General features: G+C 39.0%; 1 protein-coding gene and 1 long non-coding RNA gene across 2 annotated transcripts; one reads left to right on the top strand and one right to left on the bottom strand.

Annotated features, from left to right (window-relative positions):
- Positions 1 to 6,037: 6,037 nt before the first annotated feature.
- On the top strand, positions 6,038 to 6,724 carry LOC109156522. The gene has a single exon (XM_019304376.1). It carries the CDS (start codon positions 6,038 to 6,040, stop codon positions 6,722 to 6,724), a length of 687 nt encoding a protein of 228 aa, XP_019159921.1.
- Positions 6,725 to 8,666: 1,942 nt separating this feature from the next.
- On the bottom strand, positions 8,667 to 9,949 carry LOC109156555. Its single transcript, XR_002050048.1, has 2 exons — positions 9,650 to 9,949; positions 8,667 to 8,992 (listed from the first exon to the last, which is right to left on the bottom strand). It is a non-coding gene; the product is annotated as an uncharacterized LOC109156555 (long non-coding RNA).
- Between the last annotated feature and the right edge of the window lie 14,989 nt (positions 9,950 to 24,938).

Below are 24,938 nucleotides of genomic sequence, written 5' to 3'. Positions count from 1 at the left end.
AAGGGGTAATTTTGACTCATCACTATCTTTTTTTCCCAGGAATTAAAATACCAGGGGGGGACATGGGATTTTAATTCCATGAAAATGGGGGAATTGCAATTCCATGAAATTGCAATTCCCTCCAACCAAACTACGGAATTTAATGGTCTTTGGAATTAGGTGGGAATTAAGTGGGAAGGGAATTTAAAATCCCTCCAACCAAACGCCCTGTAATTGTTTTTTTTTTTTTTTTTTTTTTAAATCCATACCCTAATTATTAATTCCTAAATTATTAATACGTAAATTAATTACCACATAATCACCCTAAATTCTGAATACGTAAATTCCTAAATCCTAACCCCATCCGACGACGCAAAACTAAAACCAGTGAGAGCCCATTCTGAATACCCCATCCGACGACAATGCAAAATTCGTTGTGTTCGAAGGCGTCGATTAGGTAATTCAAAGGTGTCGATTAGCTTATGTGTTCAAATAAAATTAGGAAGTAAATTCCACATTATTACCATTTTTATTTAAATAAAAGGGAAAATGACACTTTTTCCCCCTTTGTTATATACTTATAGCACTTTTTCCCCCTAAATTATTTAGGTGACAGTTTTTCCCCCTGATATATTAAATGGACATATTTACCCTTAAAATAAATATTTCATTTGTTTTTATTCTCCAACAAATTATAAGCACGATTTGAAAAAATAAAATACATTAAGTGTTAAATTTAGAATATTTTAAAAATAAAAAAAATAAAATTTTAAAAGAAAGTTTGAACCAACCGTTCAAATTGGATCCAAAATCGTGAACCGACGGTTCAAAATAAAACTCGAATCACGATTATATATACTTATATGTGAGAGTCAATATAAATGCGGAAAAAATATACACTATTTGTAAATATTATAATTCTAATTTAAGCTATTGCTAGTAGTTGTTCCGATTTGAACCTCCAGTTCACGGTTCAGGATCCATTTTTTTCTAGTTTACGATTTTAATAAACGGAAACCCAAATATTGGGTTATGTTATGAATCATAACCGAAATTTTTTAATTTGATTGCTATAGTGTTTGGTTCAGTTCGAACCGAACCGTGGTCATCCCTACGTATAAGTAATAATTTGGTGAAGAAGAGAAATAAATAAAATATTTGTTTTAAGGGTAGAAATGTCCATTTAATATTATCAGGATGAAAAACCGCCACTTCTATAATAATTGAGGGGGTAAATGTGAATGCATGAATAACACAGGGGGAAAAAGTGCTATAAGCATATAACACAGGGGGAAAAAGCGCCATTTTCCCTAAATAAAATTACATATCTGCAGTGTGGACTGGCAACCTGAAGGTAACCTGCAAAAAAAGTTAATTGACAAATTTTTAGAGGTAAGCGTGTCCAATTAGATTATGTTTTAGTTGATGGGGGGAATTAAGCACTTCGAAGTAATAGATGGGTCTATTTGACACTTGTGCCAAACAAAATCTTGATTTGAACCGATATGAACAGTATATTAGACTTTTTGATTTGAGTCAATCAATTATATACAATTTAAATTAATTTACTTCATTGTGATTCTTTGCTTGACAGTCTGACAACACACGAATAACACATTTACGATGTACACATAACACTATTAATTTCTGATGGATAATATATTAGCCCTGGGCCACAAGGACCGGCCCATGAAAGCAACTGGATAAGGAAGCCCAAGAAAGATATATGATATGGAGCAACCCAAGAGTTCGTCAAAGATCGGACATGTTATTCCCAGTATAATTAGAATTGGACTCATTAGTTCTAGTATAGTAGAATTAGATTTTATTATATAACTAAGATTCCCAATATGAGGCAGTCTAGAATTCTTATTCCTTGTATGGCTCTAGGCCCAAAAATATGTATAAATAGACCCCTCACATAGAGAAGAGGGGACAACTCTCAAGATTCACAAGCAATATTCATTAATACAAAGTTCCTATATTCTCTCCATATATTTTTCCTATATTTTTCCTATATTTTTCCTATATTCTCGTTATTCTAACGGTAGTGTTGGCCTACCATTGACTGTCCAAAAGTCATAAAACCAACATTGGCACCGTCTGTGGGGATCGATACGAAAAGTTTTCGTTCGTTCCTCAAACCCCTGAAGAATGGTAACCGCACGACTAAATACTGGAACTGGCCAACCAGTCACTAGACCCGTCAGAAATTTGAGAGAAACCCTCAGTCGACCCCCCTCGCAGGTACCATCCGGTCGGCAGATTCCCCTTGAGAGGGAGGCCGAACTGGGAGATCTCTGAGAAGAGGAGGAGGTCCACTCGAACGCATGCCCACTGGCCGTCGACGTCCCACGGACCCAGCTAGTGGAGCTCCCACCCGAGATAGTGGAGGCCGCTGCACGCTTCCTAGAGGCCCTACATCACGGCCAGAACATGAGGGCAGAATCCCCAGAACCTTCCCGGATAAACGACACCACCCAAGTTGTCGGCGCGAATCAACTACCTAAAAGAGTACAGAGATCGGCTCTACCCCAGGGACACCATCGCGCGGTCTCCGTTCTCGACCGTATAGGGCCCCCAAATCAGCGGACAACCGTCCCACAGCCTGATTTGGGAGACACCCCGATAGAAAGTGTTAGGAATAAAGTGTAATGGTTTTGATATGCCAAATATGTATTTGTAAATCCCCCAATTTTATTTTATAGGTCTAGTAGAGTCTAAGACCATGATTGGGAAATTATTTAAGATTGCAAAAGAGAAAAACAGAGGAAGATGCATGAAAATAGAAGAAGAAGATATAAAGCCTAAAATAAAGAATTTGTTTGGAGAAAATGACAAATTGAAGAAGAAGATGAATGATATAATATTCACGTCGCTACTACTCAAAGAAATATCCCAGAAGAATTTTCGTTAAAGAAAATTAAGATTGGAAGACTGCATGAATTTGACTTGGAGATCAAGCATCTATGGAAAGAAAGGAGTACATCAAAGATGATTGGAGATTTAACCAATAAGTTGTACGGACGAAGTGGAAGATGCTTGATATGTTATACGAAATGGCTCAAGTTTGGAACTCACAACAATTTTACAAGGTAAAATTTGGGTTAAAGTACCTATGAAGTCCCTGTACTATAGTGTTTTGTTCAATTTTGTCCTTGTACCTTTATTCTGTTCAATTTAGTCCCTCTACTTTAAAAAGTGATAAAACTAAGGACAATTGTCCAAATCTCATTACGAACATGATCGCAATTATTTATTTTGGACATACTAATTTAATATATTGGTGGTAAAAATAATAAATTTTAAATATTTATAAAGTAATATATGAGTAGGAATATAAATATCTTCAGCGCCACGTAAACTAAGTTAACGATAATATTAACATCGTTAACTATTGTCCTTAATTGCACCACTTTTGAAAGTACAGGGACTAAATTGAACAAAATAAAAGTATGAGGACTAAATTGAACAAAACACTATAGTACAGGGACCTCATAGGTACTTTAACCTAAAATTTGAGAAGCCAAATCTAATTAAATCTGATGGAGTTGGGCGCCAATTACAAGTGGAAATTGGGAAGCAATTTCACTTGGGTGGCAATTGAGAAGCAATTGCACTTGGGAGCCAATTCAAAGGAATTGGGAATTGGGAGCCGATTTCATAGGAATTGAAATTGGGAGCTAGTTCAGAGAAATTGAAATTAGGAGCTAGTTTCTCTGGGTGGCAATTGCACTTGGGATTTCACTTGGTGGCAATTGAGAAGCAATTGCACTTGGGAGCCAATTCAAAGGAATTGAGAATTGGGAGCCGATTTCATAGGAATTGAAATTGGGAGCTAGTTCAGAGAAATTGAAATTAGGAGCTAGTTTCTCTGGGTGGCAATTGCACTTGGGATTTCACTTGGTGGCAATTGAGAAGCAATTGCACTTGGGAGCCAATTCAAAGGAATTGGGAATTGGGAGCCGATTTCATAGGAATTGAAATTAGGAGCTAGTTCAGAGAAATTGAAATTGGGAGCTAGTTTCTCTGGATGGCAATTGCACTTGGGATCCAATTCAAAGGAATTGGGAGCCGATTTCATAGGAATTAAAATTGGGAGCTAGTTCAGAGAAATTGAAATTGGGAGCTAGTTTCAGAGAAATTGAAATTGATTGAAATTGGGAGCAAGTTTCACATGGAATCAATTCAAGTTGGGAGCCAATGTAAAATTGAAATTGGGAGCCAATTGAGATTGTAGTATGGTTTCAAAATGGAGACCAATTAAAAGAAGACATTGAGGAGCAATTGAATTGAGATGAAATTCAATACCAGGAGAAGTCTGGAAGTCAAGGTCAACATAATTCAAAATTGGAAGTAATTGAAGCACCAGGAGAAGTTTGGGAGCCAATTGCAAGTCAAAGTAAATTGCAGCTAATTACAATGGAGAAATTCAAATTGGGTGCCAATTACAAGTCAATTGAAATTGGGTGTCAATTACAAAGGAGAAATTCAAATTGGGAGGAAGTTCAAAGCCAGTTTGAAGTCTGAGAACACCCAGACGTGAGAATGAAGAAGATGAAGATGAACTTACAGTGAATAATTTCTCACAAGGAAAAATACTAGTCTAACTAGTATGAGATTAAATTGAAGAATATTTTTAAATCCCAAAGATACAAGGACCACTTCAGAGCTAATCAGAGAAGCCGTTCTACACCCAGATATTTCCACTCAACGTAAAACCAGAGGAATATCAGATGAAGTTTGGGAGCTCATTTACATGGAGTTGAAGCTCTCTCAAACGGCTAGCTTATCCTTTCTGACACTTTGCCAGAAGATAAGATAAGATCTCTGACAAAAAAGATACAGAATTCAAAAATGAGATCGTCTCTTTCCAACGGGCAGATCCTCATTACCAGCTATAAAATGATGAAGATGTGAAGACTTGAAGAAGCAGAGCAAGATATACGAACTCAAAGAGCAAAGAGCAAAGAGCTAAAAATTCTAAGAGCTAAAATCTCATTTGGTACAGAGCATACCAAAAGAAATCTTCAAGTGTGAGAAAAAGAACTCAGAGAGCTTCAAAGAGAAATATTCTGAGAGTTCAAAAAGCAGAGCTAAACAGGGCATATAAATCAAGTGCTTTACTTGATACATCCAAAGGGAGAAAACACTCAGAGCGTTCAAGAGAAATCTTTCAAGAGTGTTAATCTTCATCAAAGAGACCTGCGCATCATTGAAGATCAACTACAGAGTCTCAGAAGTTGGAAGCAAGATAACACTTGTTTTGGAGCAAAACAAGAGAAGGGAGGAAATTAGCACAGAGCTGTGAAATCCTGGATTGTCACACGGAGCTGTGAGATCCGAAGCAGCAGTGTCGGAGGCACTGGGCGTGATTAGTGCGGGCTTTGTGATCAAAGCACTAGATCACGGGATACGTTTATACCAGAGTGTGGAAGACGGGGGGAAAGTAACGCGGAGTCGTGAAATCCTGGGATAGTAGCGCGGCGACGTGAAACCCGAAGCAGCAGTGTGGTGTCACTGGGCGTGATTAGTGCGGGCTTTGTGATCAAAGCACTAGATCACGGAAATTCATTGTATCTTGGAACCAAGAAGTGGTGTATATAGTGAATTGCTCTTGGAGATAAGAGCAAGTGGAGTAGGAGGATTACACCACCTCGCGAACCACTATAATTGTCTTGTGTTCTTTACTGCTTTCTTTACTTACTGCTCTTTACATAATTGCTCTGCATGAGATATACTGCTCGCCCAATCTCACACACACTTTATCTTTATTTAATTCCGCTGTGCACCATACTCTAACAATCTAGTTAAGAGTTTTGGTTTATCTCTGGCTTAGCAATTGTTGTGCTGTGCGAAAAAGTTTGAAAGTCTATTCACCCCCCCCCCCCCCCCCCTCTAGACTTTCACCTTACCTCTTTTGGGACCAACAGAAAGTCCGCAGCAAAGAGCCAGACACAACCCCCAACGACGAGTCGAGGCCACCCATGCCACGCGTCCTCACACAGAAAGGACGAGGGTAGGAGATCGCGATAGGGAAAGAATTCTGCAAGACATGATGGAGGGCAGTGGAAAGACTCCAGAACTTAGCCAGGGGAATCGAGATCAAGAGATGGCGGAACTTGCCAAGGAAGTAAGAGACCTCCAAAGGAAGGTTGAAGGTGGAAGAGACCGGTCAACCGCTCCATCCCTGTTATCGGCCAGTCCTTTCTCTATGAGGATCCAAAAATATCGCGCACCAAGAGACTTCAAATGCCCGACGATGCCTACTTACGATGGAATGGAGGACCCCAGTGATCACCTGGTAAGCTTCCAAGCAAAGATGATGGTAATAGGGGAGGAAGATCCCATGTACTGTCGCGCCTTCTTCTCAACCCTAGGAGGGTTAGCGCAACGATGGTTCCTATCCCAACCACCGCGGTCCATCGACCGCTTCGAAATCATGGCCGAACAATTCCTAACCTACTTTGCGGGAAGCATGAAAACAAAGAAGCACTTCATGGATTTGACCACCATTCAACAAGGAGAAACTGAGACACTAAAGGAATTCTTAAAAAGATGGCAGAAAGAGGTACAAACAGTAGAAGACTTGAACGACCGAACGACTCTCACTTTGTTCGTGGAGGCCCTGAGATCAGGTGATCTGTTCACCAGCCTACGAAGGGAGACCCCAGAAACGTACACACAAGCCATCCAGCGGGCCAACAAATACGCAGAAACAGAAGAGGCTTTGCGACAAAAATGAAGGCGAGAGGCAAAATGCCACCGCGATGAGGCAAGAGCGCGTCCAGCGAACCGACCGTCCAAATGGGAATATAGATCCAACATCGACCGAGGGCCACCCCCCTCGACATAGAGCAGTCCCCGCCTTCGGACCCAAACCAGTGCATGAGGTTCGACCGCCCCGTCCATCAGGGAACAAACCGAGAAGACGCATTCAAGGTAGCTCAAGAAACTCTGTCAATTTTCGGGAAAATAATCTCGTGCAGTTAGTTACTATGCACAATAGACTATTATATTATAGTATCGTAATAAAACCATCAGTTCGATTTAAAAGGGTATCACGCTTAGTTACCTCTTCGAATGTCCCCAAAATTTTGGCAGTTAAGATGGACAAACTGCAGAGGTGGATTGGTTGCCCTGACTAGTTACCCAAACTGGTCACCCCGACTGATCATCTAGGCGGACTAGTCATCTGGGTTGGTCATCCCAATACTCAGTGGTCGACAGACCCTCCCACCGCTCAATGGTCAACCCATCTCCCCACCACATCGTGGCCGATGGAACTTCCCACCTCTCAGTAATCGACTCGTCTTCTCACCCCTCGATCGATAGTTCACAACCAGATCACGAAGCAGTAACCAAATTATGGTAAAACAAGCAAAGATAACCGTCAGAAGGATGAACCTGACAATATCAGGTGAAGGAAAGTCTAATAGATTACAGGGTGTCAGGGGTAAGGGGTCTAGTGTAGGGCCTAGGGGTTATAGGAGAGAAGTCTAGTCAGTATAAAGTCTAGTGTAGAGTCTAGGAGTCATCAGGGTATAAAGCAGGATCGGACAAGAAGTGGTTAAAAGGAGTATGGGATGTCATAAATCTGAGAACGAGAGACGTTCTCAAATAATATTTGGTGGATGAGCATACTAGCTGAGAACGGGAGACGTTCTCAGAAAAGCCATTGGCGGAGTGGCATACTGGCAGAGAACAGGCGACGTTCTCAAAAATCATTCGGTGGTTGGGCATACTGGCTGAGAACGGGAGACGTTCTCAGATAAATTTGGCGGATGGGCATACTGGCTGAGAACGGGAGACGTTCTCAGGAAAGCCATTGGCGGAGTGGCATACTGACAGAGAACGGGTGACGTTCTCAGATAATACTTGGCGGATGGGCATACTGGCTGAGAACGGGAGACATTCTCAGGAAATCCATTGGCGGAGTGGCATACTGACAGAGAATGGGAGACGTTCTCAAAAATCGTTCGGCAGTTGGGCATACTGACAAAGAACGGGAGACGTTCTCAAAAAGAAATCGGCGGTTGGGCATACTGGCAGAGAACAGGCGACGTTCTTAAAAGCCATTGACATAGTGGAAAACTAACAGAAAACGGGAGATGTTCTAAAAAATATATGGCGGGTGGGCACACTGAAAAAGAACTTGCGACGTTCTCAAAAATTATTTGGCGGATGTGCATACTAGCTGAGAACGGGAGACGTTCTCAAAAAATCTTGGCGGAGAGGAGTATGGGATAACTAAAATGGAGTATGGACTCACAAATCTGAGAATGGGAGACGTTCTCAAAAATATTTGGCGGATGAGCATACTGGCTGAGAACGGGAGACGTTCTTAGAAACATTTGGCGGATGTGCATACTGGTTGAGAACGGGGGATGTTCTCAAAAATATTTGGCGGATGGGCATACTGGTTGAAAACGGGAGACATTCTCAATAATATTTTGCGGATGAGCATACTGGTGTATGGGATAAAACTGAGAACTGGATACGTTCTTAGAAATATTTGGTTGATGGGCATACTGGCTGAGAGCGGGAGATGTTCTCAGAAAGCATTCAGCGGTTGGGCATACTATCAGAGAACGGGAGACGTTCTTAAGAATCAATAAAGAACTATCAAATGCGCAACCAGGAAATGCTAAGAACGAAGGCACAAAACAAAACAAGGACAAACAATGAACAGGAAAAAAAAAATAGAATGAGCATATTAGAAATCGTCATTACAACACCCAAATGGTCCAGTTTAGAAAAAAAAAAAAAAAAAAAAGAAGATAAATATTACACATCATCTAGAAAGAAGAATCATGGCTGGAAGCATCCCCTTATTCAGCCCCATCCTGGCAACCAAAATCATCAGCCCTTGGACCTACATCATCCAGCTGCCCAGAAGACACATCAACATTAAAAAGATCAGCCAGCACCTAAAGATAGACGATCGAACCCAGGTAAACATGGTCCAGAGGAATCTCTCACCGCTTACTCAAGCCTTGTGACGGTCCAAAATCTGTAGAAAGAAGGGTCAGGAGTAGGTTGCAAACCACACGACGAATAAAGTACCCCAAGCATAGTATTAGCCTAGAAGAGGTAATAATAAGTAAATAAACAGTCTGAAAATGACTAACTGCTAGATGCTTGGCAAAAAAGCAAGAGAATCACAATCTCTCTCTCTCTCAAAAAAAAAAAAAGTAGCCCAAGGGGCTGACGGTCAACAACTCCCCTCGGTTGATGGCCAACTGACCACCGACGAATGAACCAGTCGCAGAGCTCCGGTCGGTCAGCGATAAAAAAAATAAAAATAGAAGCAGTCAAAGGAATGACCGACCAGTTAAGCGTCCGGTCACCAACTATCTGCCGACGAGCAAACCAGTTGCCTAGCGCCGGTGTAGGAGAGCCAATAAGGCTTATCGACCAGTCAATCCAGTCGACCAGCTAATTCCCCCAGCGACTTGTAAACCGCAAGCAACGGTCGACCGCCAAAGTAAAAAGAAAAAAAAAGCGACGAAGTTGACTGACTGACCAATCCAAACAACCGGTCGGTCAACCGCATCCCCCGACCACCCAAGTTGCCAAAATGGTCGCCTATAGCAATATTCTCTCAAAAAAAAAAAAAGAGAAAGAAGAGAGAAACAACAAACAAGCGAAAACCAAGAAGGTGGCTTACCCGCAGTTGTGACCGTGACGGTGTCCAGAAGAGGAGAAAAATGGAAAGAGAGTGCAAAACCAGATAGTTTGGAGGGAAAGGGTGAGGGGAAAAACTGAGAAGATTCTGCCTAGTCTGTCGGGGAGAGGAGTAAGGGGGTGAGTTATCACCTAAAATGCAGCTACGGTGGGGGAGTATGAAGCTCCATTGTCGACCTTCCCTTGCCTGCATGTGCTCCTTTCACAAAGACTCACCCCTTGCGTGAGTCAATACACATATAAGCACGACTGACCTTTTTTCTCTCCACTGCCGACAGGGGCATATATATAGTACATATACATACGAGTTCAACCGCCCAAAAAATCGTATATGTTCAAATTACTTCGCATGCAGGATGGGGTGTATATATGTATACCAAGTATATACGCAAGGACCAATGAACAAAGCAGGTGTTGTACTTAATGTTTATTGCAGTCCTAGATGTGTCCTCTGCCAGACACCGAAACACATAGAAGCGCACATAAGTGACACAACCCTCTCTAATTTGTCTTTACATATATATACATGTAGTGCCCACTGGTCATTCGCATATGAGAGTATGTATACATGTAACATGTAAGTGTCCACTGGTTATTTACAAATAGGAGTATGGGGCTGCGTAAAGCAACAATTCTATTTTACTTGTGTACACAGGAACACAGCACATACAAATTAACCATTTTCATTCCTTTCACTTCGTTGTTTCTATTATTATTATTATTATTATTATTATTATTATTATTATTATTATTATTATTATTATTATTATCATTATCATTATCATTATCATTATCATTATTAGACCTCTCTCAATTTGATATACTTCCCTGAGACATCGATCTTACGAAATCTCAAGAAAGTGAGGGACTAGATGATGGATAATATATTAGGCCTGGGCCACAAGGACCGGCCCATGAAAGCAACTGGATAATGAAGCCCAAGAAAGATATATGATATGGAGCAACCCAAGAGTTCGTCAAAGATCGGACATCTTATTCCCAGTATAATCAGAATTGGACTCATTAGTTCTAGTATATTAGAATTAGATTTTATTATGTAACTAAGACTCCCAATATGAGGCAGTCTAGAATTATTATTCCTAGGGCTCTAGGCCCAAAAATATGTATAAATAGACCTCTCACATAGAGAAGATGGGACAACTCTCAAGATTCACAAGCAATATTCATTAATACAAAGTTCATATATTCTCTCCATATATTTTTTCAATATTCTCGTTATTCTAACGATAGTGTTGGCCTGCCATTGACTCTCCAAAAGTCATAAAACCAACCATTTCTATAATTTTATCATTAAATACACAACGTAACTCTCACTCTAAACCTTTTATTGACATTTCTCGAGTTTTAAATGAAAGCACCAAACAACTGAAAACTCCCATACTCTCTTTTCCGTTGTTCACAGTTTCACACAAACCAATGGCAGACGATAAAATACATTGCATATTTTTTACCCCATCAACCGTTAAAATACGGCACCTTTCAATAATTTCACTCTGCTCCTCCATCTTTTATATAATTTTACATTGACCTTTACATTTTATTTACAATATAAAGAATATCACTAACTCTATTAATCATGATTCATGACTCATCCATTAGTACAATAGAAACTTCCGAAATTGCCCTATACCTAACACATTTATATATGAAAAAATATAGTGTGATATAGCCCCATCATATTTTATATCGTACAATTTGAAAAAAATATATTTGTATTTACAAAATTAATTGTTTATTCAAGAATTTTAATAATTTTTTTTTGTATATTTACTGGTTTAAGTGAAAACATACTTTCTTGTAATAAGTGTAGATGTACATTGATTAATATTACAAAATGCACTAATAATATGTAAAAATACACTCAAGATTTGTGATTCTAAAAGTGCATCCTATGTCATGTAAAAGTATACTAAAAATGATTACGTTTTTATATATCATTGGATACACTTTGTAGTTTTGCATAATGCACTTTTTGTGTTTACAAATTTGTAATAAAAAGTGAAATATTTATAAAATTGTCATTGGATTTTTCCTGACTATAGAGTAGTTGATTATTTTGGATCGACGTATTATACTCCATATTAGTTTACACTTTTTACGAGTTTTTTGCAGTTTTGGTCCCACGACTATAGTGTCATTAACAACTTTGATCCATGACTTTTAAAACTTGTAGAATTGGTCCACGACTATTACTTTCTTAGCAAAAATAGTCCTTCCGGCGAATTCTCCATCAATTGTTCACCAGGATTTTTTTCTCCTTTTTCACAAGGGTATAATGGTCTTTCCATTTACCTAAACTAATGACCTAAAATAATAATTGATGGGGTGTGAACCCCGTGGGCTCGGGGCCTAAAAAGGAAGAAGAGAGGCCCAAGAGGGAGAGAAGCCCAAGAGGAGAACAAGCCAAATCCAGAAGGGGAAACAGCCCAGAGACAGAGGTTAGAGGTCGGCCCGAGCCCGAGCTCGGCGCGAGTGCGAGCTCGACGCAAGGGAGTAGGCGGCGCAAGGATAGCCGTTAGAGCATTAAAGGGGCCATTTAAGGAGCCCCGTCAGCAAGCCGTTGGGAGTCCCAGTAACAGCAGCCCAACGACCCTTAGAGTTAATAGGCCAATTTATGGCTTTAAATGTATGTTTTGAATAAATCCGAGGAGGTCCACTATAAAGGGGAATCCTCAAGAATGTGGGGGGGGGGGGGGGGGGGGACGGCAAGTTGAGGCCAAAGGAGTATACACACTTACAAGAGCTATCATTTCCATTCTATTTTTGAAAGGTGAATCCACCAACTAAGGTTGTGTTGGACCTCCCTGGGCCCAAAAACCCTAAAACCAACACTGGCGCCGTATGTGGAGACGTAACGAAAGGTTACGATCGCTCTTTTGGGCATTGAGAAAGGAGTCGGAAATAGAGCAGAAAGACGAGTAGCAAGGGCAGAGGTTCAAAACAACGGTTGAGGATCGAAGCCAGGCCTCCGACTGCCGCAGTGTACCCGAGGTAAACCTGAGAAATCAGCGAAATTCGCAAAGTCAGGGAGGCGACTCGGCGCCTTAAAACCGGCCTCCGTCGATAATACCTCTCACCCCCGCGCAGATCGAGACCATTGCTCGCGCTGTAGCCGTGCAAACTCGGGAACTGAGAGAGCCATCTGTCTCCCGATCGCAGAATCCGCAGCCGCAAAACCAGCATCCGCCCCAAAAGACTGATAGAGACGGGCGAGAGGGTCGGAGGGGGGAAGATCCACCAGCTCGGTCTGTGCACTCCAGACTAGGCCCTAACACGACCCGACGCTCGGCAAAAGAACGACAAATTAAGCAATCTCAATCACTTAGACAAAACCTTAATATAAACCACAAAGCTCTCTATATGCTCACGACCTAAAATATAAAATAGGCATACTTCAACAATATCAAAACTAACAACATGCTCATACTATCGCATACTTAACATAGCAAATCTCAATCCTGTATAACTTTTCAAGAACAATCTCATGCTAACACATAATCTTATCAAGCAATTTCGTGCTATCAATTAATAAGAAATTATCCTCATGCTATCAAGTTCTCATCATGCAAACTAGAAATATCAAACATCAATATTCAACTAAGGCAATCATACTCAATATACAATCTCGGGTAATCATTCTCAATATGCAATCTACTGCAAACATTCTCGATATGCAATCTCGTGCAAACATTCTCGATATGCAATCTCGTGCAAACATTCTCATTATGCAATCTTGAATGCTAACATTCTCAATATGCAATCTCGTGCAACATTCTCATTATGCAATCTCGTGCAATACTATACTCGAATGTAATAAGATGCTATAGGATAAGTATACTTATACACTCATTTGTAAATAGAATACTTTTATGTGGATGTTTCTTAGAGCCACAAGGACTCGCTTGCTCTTTCTTTCTCAGCGTCGCAATGACTCACTTTCTTTCTCTTGAGTCTCTTGACTCGATTTCTTTCTTGCTCAGACCTTCTCATACTTCTCGTTTCTCTTCTTGTGCGAGGCAGGTACTCCGCTGCACCGCAGCGAAGCCCTAGCGTACGGTGCACTCTCGTGCATCCGCCACAACCGTAGCTACGGAACCTCTAACTCGTGGGGAGGTAGGTCTTCACGAATCGTGAATGGACCTATCCGGCTCGGCAATCTAGCCGGCCACATACTCAACTCGCTCACAGAACCACTCTCTTGGTTCTTTATCTTTCTTTCTTGATTGCTTTCTCTGTGGAATCAGGTATCGTACTTTTAGTGTGCACACCCCCTAACCAGGATTCCAAGCCTGGCGGGCAGTCTACAACCTCGTAACGTCGAAATACACCGCGTTATATGATAAATCTGTCGGATCGCAATGTCCGTTACTTTTTCTTTTACTCCGAAAGGACATAGTCCCAACGGGTCCTCCAAAACCTCACTTATATAGATAACATATATATCTCATGCAACTCTTCTACTTATACACACTTATGCACGTACTTCTCAACAAATTCTCAATGCAGCAAGGTAATGACTTTCCACATGCTTATGAGTTTTGGAAAATAATACTTAGGCTCACGTTGGCCACTTATGCCCTTTTAAAACATGATATGCTTGGAATGCAATTTACTGTACAACATACTTCAATTCTATATATTACTGTGAACTCTCAAAGGACACATGGTCATGCTTGAAATTCATAATATGACAAATACTAGCAAATAATTCTCATGCATTTGGAACTCAAATTGCTCAATTTAAACTCGTTCTCTGGATAGTAACATTCAAGACTAACATGCACTGTACACTTCAATACTTGGAATTTGACAAATAATCTCTATGAATCCTAACAAACACCTTAGGCATTCTTTTCTAACAAGACTTATTCAATTAATGATCATGCTTCTCAATTTAACAATCAAATAGTAACAAGCAGCTCACATAGGCAAAACCAAGTCTGATACTTCTCATTTTCAAACACTGGAACATTACTGTGACACATTTGCTTCACAAATTCTATCATAAAATGCTCATTTCTAAACCAAATTCAACGAAATCCAAGTCCAAACGTGCGTCATGACGGCCCCAAGGTACCGAGCCACAAGGGCTCGTGACACCCGGTCCGAAATGACATGTAGTTGAGCCACAAGGGCCCGGCCACAACACTGATTTGGCCTGGCGGGGCTTGGTGACGGGGCTTGAGAAGCCCCACCACTCAGCGGGGCTGGCCATGGGTTATACATTTATAGATCAAAAGTTCTTAGTAAAATCTTTCTAGGGATAGATAGTATTTCAAAAAATATACAATGTTAATAACTAAGTAGCTTTAGGGAAAAGATAGCGTAAGCTTCAAATATACACCTCATACATAGTTATATATGTATATATTCTCAAAATCAAGTATCACATTCCCCCAAAACATATATACTCATATATATAATTCTTGAAATAGAGCTTTCTTGGCAAATCATAGCTTTTGGTAGTTCAAAATCCTTATCAACATATTTATTATTTTCTTATGAAAATACTTTTATATATAAATAATCCTTCAAGCCCAATTAATATCTTATATAAACCAAGATAATTTCTTAAAAGTTGAAGCTGCTCGAGTTGAAGAGACTTAAATTATAAATCAATGGGTTAGGGGTACTGAAGCTAAAACAAAACATTGCTAGCCATGGGAATTAATCCTAGGCTTACCACCTTACGGATTACTGCTCGCACCAGTGGGCTACTACGAACCATGGTAATAAATCTTGTCTAGATCCGTTACTATGGTCCGTGAACTCCCAAAACCAAATTCTGCTACTGCCTTCCCCATCATTTCTTCAACAAATATTCAATTCTCCACAATCACATAGCAAGATAGCAACAAATTAAATAACATACATTCATCGTCTTAAACACTCAAAACAAATATGTATACCCACTTGAACAACTAAATCACATAACTTAGGGAAAAATACTAGATTTTAGGAATCCATGGGATTATACCTTGAGCATCCTTGTTCTAACCAAAACCATTTCTAAGCTCTTCTTCTTCACCCTTCATCTTCCTTCTCCAAACCAAAACATAGAAACAACTTCACCATTTCCACTCACAAGCACACTAACAAACCCATATAAATACATCATCTTAACAACTTAAACTAGAGAATAGAATGGAAGAAGAGAGGAGGAAGCTTACCAAATCTTAGACTAAGGCTTGGAGAAGAGGAACTTTCAAGATGAAGAAGATGAAAGTGATAGAGAGGTGTAGAGAGAGACACGAGAGAGAGCTGCTGATTTCTTAGAATGAATAGTGCACCAGGGAAAAAGTTATCTCTTATACTTAGGGTTCGGGGGTAAAAATGTAAAATAAAATTGTAGGGTTCACCTTGCATCATGAACCATAGTCTAAAAAGATGATTTTTGAATAACTTGGGGTCAAAAATAGATTTTTTAAAAGATAGTTTTAATTAAAACACTTGGTTCAGGTTTCACAGGTTCCTTTCCGGTTTCACTCAGATTGATTTTTGGATCGAAAACTTAGTACGCAATGTACCCGAAAATCTAGGATTTTAGATTTAAAATAAGTCCCGGTGTTGAATTTACTTAAAAGTGGCTCAAAATAATTTATTCAACACCGATTTTATCGCAAAAATTTTTACGGAGTGAAAATGGCTATTTCGGAATTTCTTAAAACCGAATTTATAAAATTAAATTTTAGGTTGTCACACAGCCGGCGGGCAGTCGACTGCCCGCCGGGCACCTGCTGGAATAGGGACGCCGCCGGCAGGTGGAGGACCACCCGCCAGGCACCCACTGGAAATTAATGGTGGATCATGATGTTTTTCCGCGTTTGATGTTTCCCCGTGTTCTGTTGTGTCCCGTTGTACCCCGTTTGACGTGTATGAGTCTTGTTTGATATTTTGAATACCGTTCTAGGAATTTGTGTGTAGTGCATGTCGTTGTTGTTATGTCTTGATTGTTATTGATTGATTGAATGATGATGAGTATCGTGGTCATTGCGCAATGATCGGTGTGACTGATTATGATGAGATGGTGATTGGTGGAAATGAATTGTTGGCGGAAAGCACTACGAGTGCTCGGTTATCGTGCTTGGAACTTGGTATAAGGTTGGAAGATGGATTGTGTGACTTGAAGTTTACTTGTTAATTGATTGTCTTGAATTCTTTTGTTATCTCTATTTGCTACTTATATGCTTATCTGTCTATTATGTCTTGTATCGTGTTCTTAGGACGCATGCTAGTCTTTACGATTGTTCTATAATGTCGAGTCTATTGTTGTGCCTTGAGTCTTGATCTTGGATTTAAATTAGATTCTCGTAGGTATATATGTATTCCAGTTTCAAAATGATTTCTTATATTTACCTATATTGTACTTAACGCGTGGGAGTGTGTTACTCAGCATTATTCGCTGACAGTTGCTACGATATGTTTTTCAAGTGATGACTATTAGCTAAGGAGCGCGCTAGATGGACTCATAGTCTTAGTTTAGTTAGCTCTAGTTACAGTAGCCGGCCTTCGTGTCGTGGTTTGGATTTGGTTTATCGGTTTATGGATTACATTTGCCTGGATAGTCTTAACCTGTGCATCTAGGCTCTCAAACCTAGGTGTGGCATAACACCCCGACATTTATGTTTAGTTCATGCTTTGATTGGATAATTATTATTGGTCTGCCTTTATTTTATAAGCCTTTAAATGATTTAAAAATTAGGGGTGTTACAGGAACCCCACCATCGGCGCCGTATCGCACCACCGCCAAGCTCGCCGGAAAAAAAAAATATCGCAGGAGAGTTCGCCGGAAAACCAACCCCGCACCCGTAGCCACCTCCTAAAGTTCTACGATGCCAAAGAAGCCCACCAATACCCGAGCCCCGGAGTGGAACAACGCTGACTACACGGTGTTGGGAGGTAAAGCACTTGAACCCGACCAATTCTCTCCGGAGTTGGCTGATATGCTTAAGTTCCAAGGCCTATTGGATACACACCTCACGATAAAAGGGGATACGTACCCCGAATTGGTGAAGGAATTTTATTGCCACTTGGTAACCAACAAACGCGGGGACAAATTGGAGATCACCTCCAAAGTCCGGGGCAAGGAAATAGTGCTAACCGAGGCCCATCTGACCTAGCTTCTGAAATTGACCGCCACAGGTGTGTCAAATTACGACCGAAAGCCATGGGTTAATACCCGAGACGTGGGGTACGAGGATTACCTCGGTTATTTGTTGGGAAGAGAAGGCGGTTTCACTTTAGCCACAAGGCCGATTAAGAAGTTGTTTACTGCCGAGCAAAAACTGCTAGTTATGATTGTGTCAGACAACCTGTTGCCCACTAACAACAAGAGCAAAGATGTGGAGAGCTTGGAATGCACCTTTGCCTATTTTCTTAAGCATAATGTCAAATTCAATTTACCCACTCTTATGTTGAAGCACATGGAGTTCTGTAAGACTAGAAACCGGCTCAGTTTACCCTACAGGATGATCCTGAGTTAGATCATGAAAAAGAAAGGGGTGGACCTAAGCCGGACTGAAGCCAGACCCTTGAGTGGGATGGTTTTCAATGCTCAAAACCTCCGCCGCAACGACATCTACCATGTCGGAGATGGACAGTACATCACCCTCAAAGAGGTTTGCCTGAAGCCCCCAGAAGAGCAACGAGTGCTAGTGGATCAATTGGGTATCTCAAACAAGAAAATGAAGCGGGCAATGCTAGAAAGCGAGGAGCAGGAGGAACAAGAAGAGGAGAGTGAGCCAAGCCAACCGGAACCCGCGCAAGAAAGGGGAAACCCAGAGGACCGAGACGAGAGGTCTACCAACGAGTGTATCCTCGCGCAACTCTTGAGGCAGAATCGGATCATGGATGAGAGATTCTCGTCCTTGATTTTCGCGACGAGTTCATTGGACAGGAGAGTGGCAACAATCGAGACCATGCTTGGCGCACGTAGAACCTCAAGCTCGGGAACTGGAAACCAAGGTACACCTAAAATCTCAAACATTACTTGCCCGCTGCCTTGATCCATCCACACCCTACACCTGTTAGACAACAAACATGAGCTAAATTTCCCTAATTTGAAGACCAAACTACATAACACCTAGGAACGAGATGAGTGATCTGTGTCTGAGCTTCGGGGACGAAGCTCCTTGTAGGGGGGGGGGTGTAACACCCTATGTTAAGGCCTCCGTATCCGGACTAATTGTGGAATTAATTTCGTTGACATGTAATTAAAAATGATTTAATTAGACTAGAATTCCCATTAATTAATTAGTATGGTCCATAATGGATCATGGACCCTTATCCTTAACCAAGTCTTTAATTCTATTAGGATAGGAAAAGTGGGTCTTTACTATTCAGATTCTAGTTAGGGCTCCTGAATCTATATATAGGGAATTAGAAAGCATTTAGAAACCCTACCACAATTAATTCTACCACGCGAGATATTCCCCGAGGAAACCTAGCAAAGGAATTCCCCACCACCGAACCTAGAGAATCCATTGGAGGGAGATCTTAGAGAATAACCTTAGTAGCCAAGGATATTGATTAGGGCTAAGAGGTAGCCAATGTCTTACAAAACCTATTTTCCTTGCTATATCTTATTTATTGGCTCCTTTGATAATTGTATGTGTGATTCTGTGATTGAGTCTTGATAGAGCCTTGCCTAGGATTTATAGTGTTTATTTGATAATCATGATGATCTTGATGTTGTGAATTGATTATATGTGTAATCCTGCATTTAATTATGTCTAGAGCTTGTCCCTAGGGTTTATATCGTGAATCTTGTTGTTGTGATGTTCTTGGTATATTTGGGTGGGTTTATGCATGATCGGGTGTTGAGTCTAGCATAAGATTTATATTTAGGGATTTGTATATAGATTTTTTGACGTTCTTGAGGTTCAGGATGTTCCTGAACCGTTATGTGATTGATGTTGAGTCTTGGCATGTTTAGGAATCGTGTTAGAACTTATTTGGAATGATTCTTGGTTTAGTCTTCGTTAATTGAATCCGTGATATTGTTGTTGCGTGTTGGAACGTGTTTGGACTATATATATATATATATATATATATATATATATATATATATATATATATATATATATATATATATATATATAATTTTAAGATAGTGGGTATTACAGAGACAATCCTAAGGTGGTTACATATCCTTTCCCTCTGATTGAGAACTATATATATATATATATATATATATATATATATATATATATATATATATATATATAATTTTAAGATAGTGGGTATTACAGAGACAATCCTAAGGTGGTTACATATCCTTTCCCTCTGATTGAGAACTCAACGGTTGATATGTTAAAGGATCCTCAAGATAATTAGTGGAATATTGACCATCAGGACCATTTTTACTCGTAGGGACGTTAATCTGATTTTGAAGATTTCGTTAGCTAAACACCAATATCATGACAAGCTTATTTGGAATTCGGAGGAAGATGGCAAGTTTAATTTTCAGTTAAGAGTTGCTACAATATCTTGAATGAAGATTCCTCCAAAAATAAAAAATTTCTTTCGGCAGGTGTGTACTAATTGCCTCCCGACCAAGGATCACCTTAGAGCTAAGAAAGTCAGTTGTGATGATATTTTCCCTCTTTGTAACCAAGATAAAGAATCTACTTGGCATCTGCTTGTTGATTGCCAATATACAAAAAAACATGATGGAATATACTGGGAATTTAAGTACAGAGTAATCTTGAAAATTCATTCCATCTGTGGGTTGGTCAGATTTGCACACTGGTGGTGAGCTGCTGGGAAATCTGGAATCAAAGGAACAACAAGATTTGGCAGAACAAGAACCTGCAAGATGCTTCTACCACCATTACCAAGGCAAAAAATTTCTTGAAGGACTGGATAGAAGCTTCTTATGAAGCCAATAAAAGTCAACAAACCCTAGCAATAATCAAACAAATTAAAGTGGATGAAATCTCAAGAGAGGGTCTCTTAAAACTCAATGTTGACGCGGCTATTAATAAGGAAAATGCTAAGATGGGGTTTGGCAGTGTGATTAGAGATGGGAATGGCATATCAGATTCATTGCGGCTAAAGGAATGCAGTGGGATGGGATATTCTCTCATAGGGAAGCAGAAGCAACGACCATCAGAGAAGCTTTGAGTTGGATCAAGGAGATGAAAATGGACAACATCCATGTGAAAACTGGCTCTCTTCAAGTGGTTCAAAGTATCTCCCAAAGTAAAGGAGTCTTTTTTTTAAGGGAGTCTTCCTTTCATTTGATTATAGGAGACATTAAAAACTTATTGAGTGGATTTTCTCATGTGTTTTTATCTTTTGCTTATGGATCAGTGAATATGGAAGTCTACACCATTGCTAGGCAGTCTGTTTCTAAATCTGGTTGCTTTGAATGATTTTCTAACCCTTTTATCTTTCTTTGTAATGTTTTGTCTGTGGACTTAGTTTAATGGATTGTCTTCTTTTTTTTTTTTTTTTTAAAAAGGGCGCAAAAACCGAGGCCACTATCCCAGATCTTTTTCAATGAAGGGTTGCGGAAAGTTATTTTTTATTTATTACTTTTCACGCAAAAAATATTTACTTTTTCTTTTAATTTTATATTGATTGAGTTTCCGCAACCCATTCTTCTAAAATGGGTCACGAAAACTCGATGCATTTTTTTTATTAAAAAAAATCATGTTCATTTTGTATAAAAAAGAATCACGATTTCTTACTAATTTATTTATAATTTTACCACTACAAATATTTTAACCAAACGCCACGTTTTTTTTTTTTTAAAAAAAGTGATAAAAAATAATTTATATGCTCTTTTTTGTACTAGTGACACCACATAGAAGTATTTAGCTATAGCCAAACTATTTATTTATGGGCAATCTTCTTCATCCGTTGGCAATGCACTACAAGAAAAATGCACATAGACAACGGTTATTAACCGTTGTCGTAGGGGTATAATTTCTGTTGTTGAAGCCGGTGTTGTTGTAAGTCCCGCGCATAGACAACGGTTTTTTAACCGTTGTCTTTTCTAGAAACAACAACGGTTTTTTAACCGTTTTCTATTAAGTGTTGTTGAAGCCGGTGTTGTTGTAAGTCACGCACATAGACAACGGTTAATAACCGTTGTCTTTTCTACCAACGACAACGGTTTTTTAACCGTTGTCTATTAAGTGTTGTTGAAACCGGTGTTGTTAAAAGTCACGCACAAAGACAACGGTTATTAACCGTTGTCTTTTCTAGAAACAACAACGGTTTTTTAACCGTTGTCTATTAAGTGTTGTTGAAGCCGGTGTTGTTGTAAGTCACGCACATAGACAACGGTTAATAACCGTTGTCTTTTCTACCAACGACAACGGTTTTTTAACCGTTGTCTATTAAGTGTTGTTAAAACCGGTGTTGTTAAAAGTCACGCACAAAGACAACGGTTATTAACTGTTGTCTTTTCTACCAACAACAACGATTTTTTAACCGTTGTCTATTAAGTGTTGTTGAAACCGGTGTTGTTAAAAGTCACGCACATAGACAACGGTTATTAACCGTTGTCTTTTCTACCAACGACAACAGTTTTTTAACCGTTGTCTATTAAGTGTTGTTGAAACCGGTGTTGTTAAAAGTCACGCACATAGACAACGGTTATTAATCGTTGTCTTTTCTACCAACGACAACGGTTTTTTAACCGTTGTCTATTAAGTGTTGTTGAAACCGGTGTTGTTAAATATCACGCACATAGACAACGGTTATTAATCGTTGTCTTTTCTATCAACGACAACAGTTTTTTAACCGTTGTCTATTAAGTGTTGTTGAAACCAGTGTTGTTAAAGGTCACGTACATAGACAACGGTTTTTAACTGTTGTCTTTTCTTTAAAAGACAACAGTTATAAACTATTGTCTATTGTGTGTTGTTGAAATCGCTTTTGTCACACCCATAAACTATTGTCTTTTGTAGAAAAGTCAACGGTTTCTAACCGTTGTCTATTGTAAAATAGACAACGTTTTTTAACCGTTTTTCACCTGCTTAAATTATAATTGTATAAAAAAAAACAATTTATTCATTCACCATATATTGCAAAGTGTAGTTACATAATTGTGCACAAGCTAATAAGGTTCAAAATAACAAGCCAAAAGACTTCCATGACCAATTCTAATTATCATCCAAGTCATAATACTACTACACAAAAAACAATTCCACGAACCAATTCAAGTCCAAATGATCACAACGTTCTAATGACCAAATCATACCTACTCTATATGACTTGATAGAATATCGGCCCATTCAGATCGCACCAGATCAATAACCGCTTTGTCATAATCAACTTGTTGGAACTACATGTAAAAAGTGAGTAAATAAATTAGTATAGGTATAATAAATTTGCAATGAAATTCGAAATAAGTTAGGAATAATTTGCAAGAACCACTAACCTTGAACTATGAAGTTTCTTTAGTTCATTCTCCATGAAACTTTTTAATTTTGAAAACTTCTAGAAACTCAATAACTTAAGTACAAAATTTTCAAAGAAATGCTGCCTCTGAACTATGAAGTTACTTCAATAGGTAGAGGAAAATATGTTGAACTTGTATTGTAAGAAATGACTCTGTTACTCTGTTAGTGAATCAGCAGGAGCAAAGTATAACCAATGATAAAAGGATTACAAAAAATCCATTATTTATGAAAGAAGGGTTTTGAAGGCATAAGGTTCACCAATAGCTCTATAATTCCAAGAGTTATAAGAGTAGTACTGTCAGTACTCAAACAATGTGTTAAACACAACCTGTGAATTTGAACTCAAACTAGTTGGCAGTCCAAAATTATATTTGTCAATGGGTTACCTATTCAGTGTAGCAGAAACAGTTTCTTGCACAGCAACCCTCCAGTTGTATCCCTTATTTGATGTAAGATATATAGCACCTTCATCAGTTACCATTTCTGCACTGTTTTCACCTGTAGCTTGTATATATACCTGCAAATAAAAGATAAATGATTTCTTTGAGATGAATGGAATTCAGAAAAAGATAATAGAACTCACAAAAGTAAAGAGTCCATTCATAGTCCTTACTTCTTAGCTTCCCAGGTTAAGTTTCCAGAAATTTCAATTGACAAATCTTAAGGTGCTACTTTCAAGAAACCAAAGATATAATAATAACAACAGCAACAAGCAATAGTGATAACAATACAAATTCAGGAAATTCTCAGTTTTCAGTTAGTGCAAATCAAGCAATGATGTGATCATTGTATGTCATAGTGTGTAAAGATCTCATAAGATAACAAATTATGGACTTCACATCTATTCTAACTCTCTATCTCAATAATCTTTCAACTTGTGTTTTAGATCATTCACAAAGGTAACTTTATTGAGAGTTGCAAGAACAATGTGGCTCTTAGACTTGTCAATAGTTGCAACACTGAAACTGGTTTTCTGACCAAATAACATCCCCATAAACAGACATCTCAATTTTTTCAAGTTCTTTCTCATTGAAATCAGTCACAAGAATAGCCTTTCAATTGCATAGCTTCAACCTCAACCTTGTTTGCAGAACTTGACAATTTCCTGCCATACACTCACCAACTTTTGAGAAGGGAAGGATGTGATTGTATGCAATGGAGTAAAAGTACAGCCTACTACTTTCATATAAATTTCAGCAGGGTGTTATAGATATGAGAGATCTCCACACTGAACAACTGAATTGATGTACACAGAAGTTGGAGGTTATATGTAAACATGTATATCAAACCAGACATAAATTTAAGGAAGACGATGAAAAATATTTCTTCAAATCAAAGCAATTCACATGCTTAGAGCTATGTGTCTTTTGTAGTAAGAGTTACAACCAGCTACCTACCAAGATTTTGCAGTACAACAATGATGAAGCAGACAACTGCTCAAACATGGAAGGAGTTGTGGAAGAATTGTATACCAAACTAAGTTGGAAAAAAGGAAGAAAATACCAAAAAAGTTAGGACAGATTAGCCATTCAAAGAATAGGACTATATTTAATTTTTTTTTTTTTTTTGACCAACACAATCAATAAAATGAATAAGCATAGCTATTTTGTTTTTCCGCAAGCATAGCTCAAGAACATAACTATACCAGTTCAGGAAACAAATCAAAATAAAAAGAGACAGCTAAAAGATCAAAAACCTATAGATATACCTTTTCTTTTCCTCTTCCTGTTTTCTTAGCATTTCACTATCATCCTTCCGCTCTCTTGATCCCGTACTTGATATCAAAGATTTACCAATAGGAGACAATGATATACTCTTACTTCTTTGTCTCCTATG

Source organism: Ipomoea nil, unplaced genomic scaffold, assembly GCF_001879475.1.
Source record: "Ipomoea nil cultivar Tokyo-kokei standard unplaced genomic scaffold, Asagao_1.1 scaffold2735, whole genome shotgun sequence".
Taxonomy (NCBI): Eukaryota; Viridiplantae; Streptophyta; class Magnoliopsida; order Solanales; family Convolvulaceae; genus Ipomoea; species Ipomoea nil.
The sequence above is the reverse complement of the archived record's forward strand: the minus strand, read 5'-3'. Positions and strand labels throughout refer to the sequence as shown.

Coding starts and splice junctions, on each gene's coding strand:
- LOC109156522 (XM_019304376.1), top strand. CDS start 6,038: ATGGAGGGCAGTGGAAAGACTCCAGAACTTAGCCAGGGGAATCGAGAT.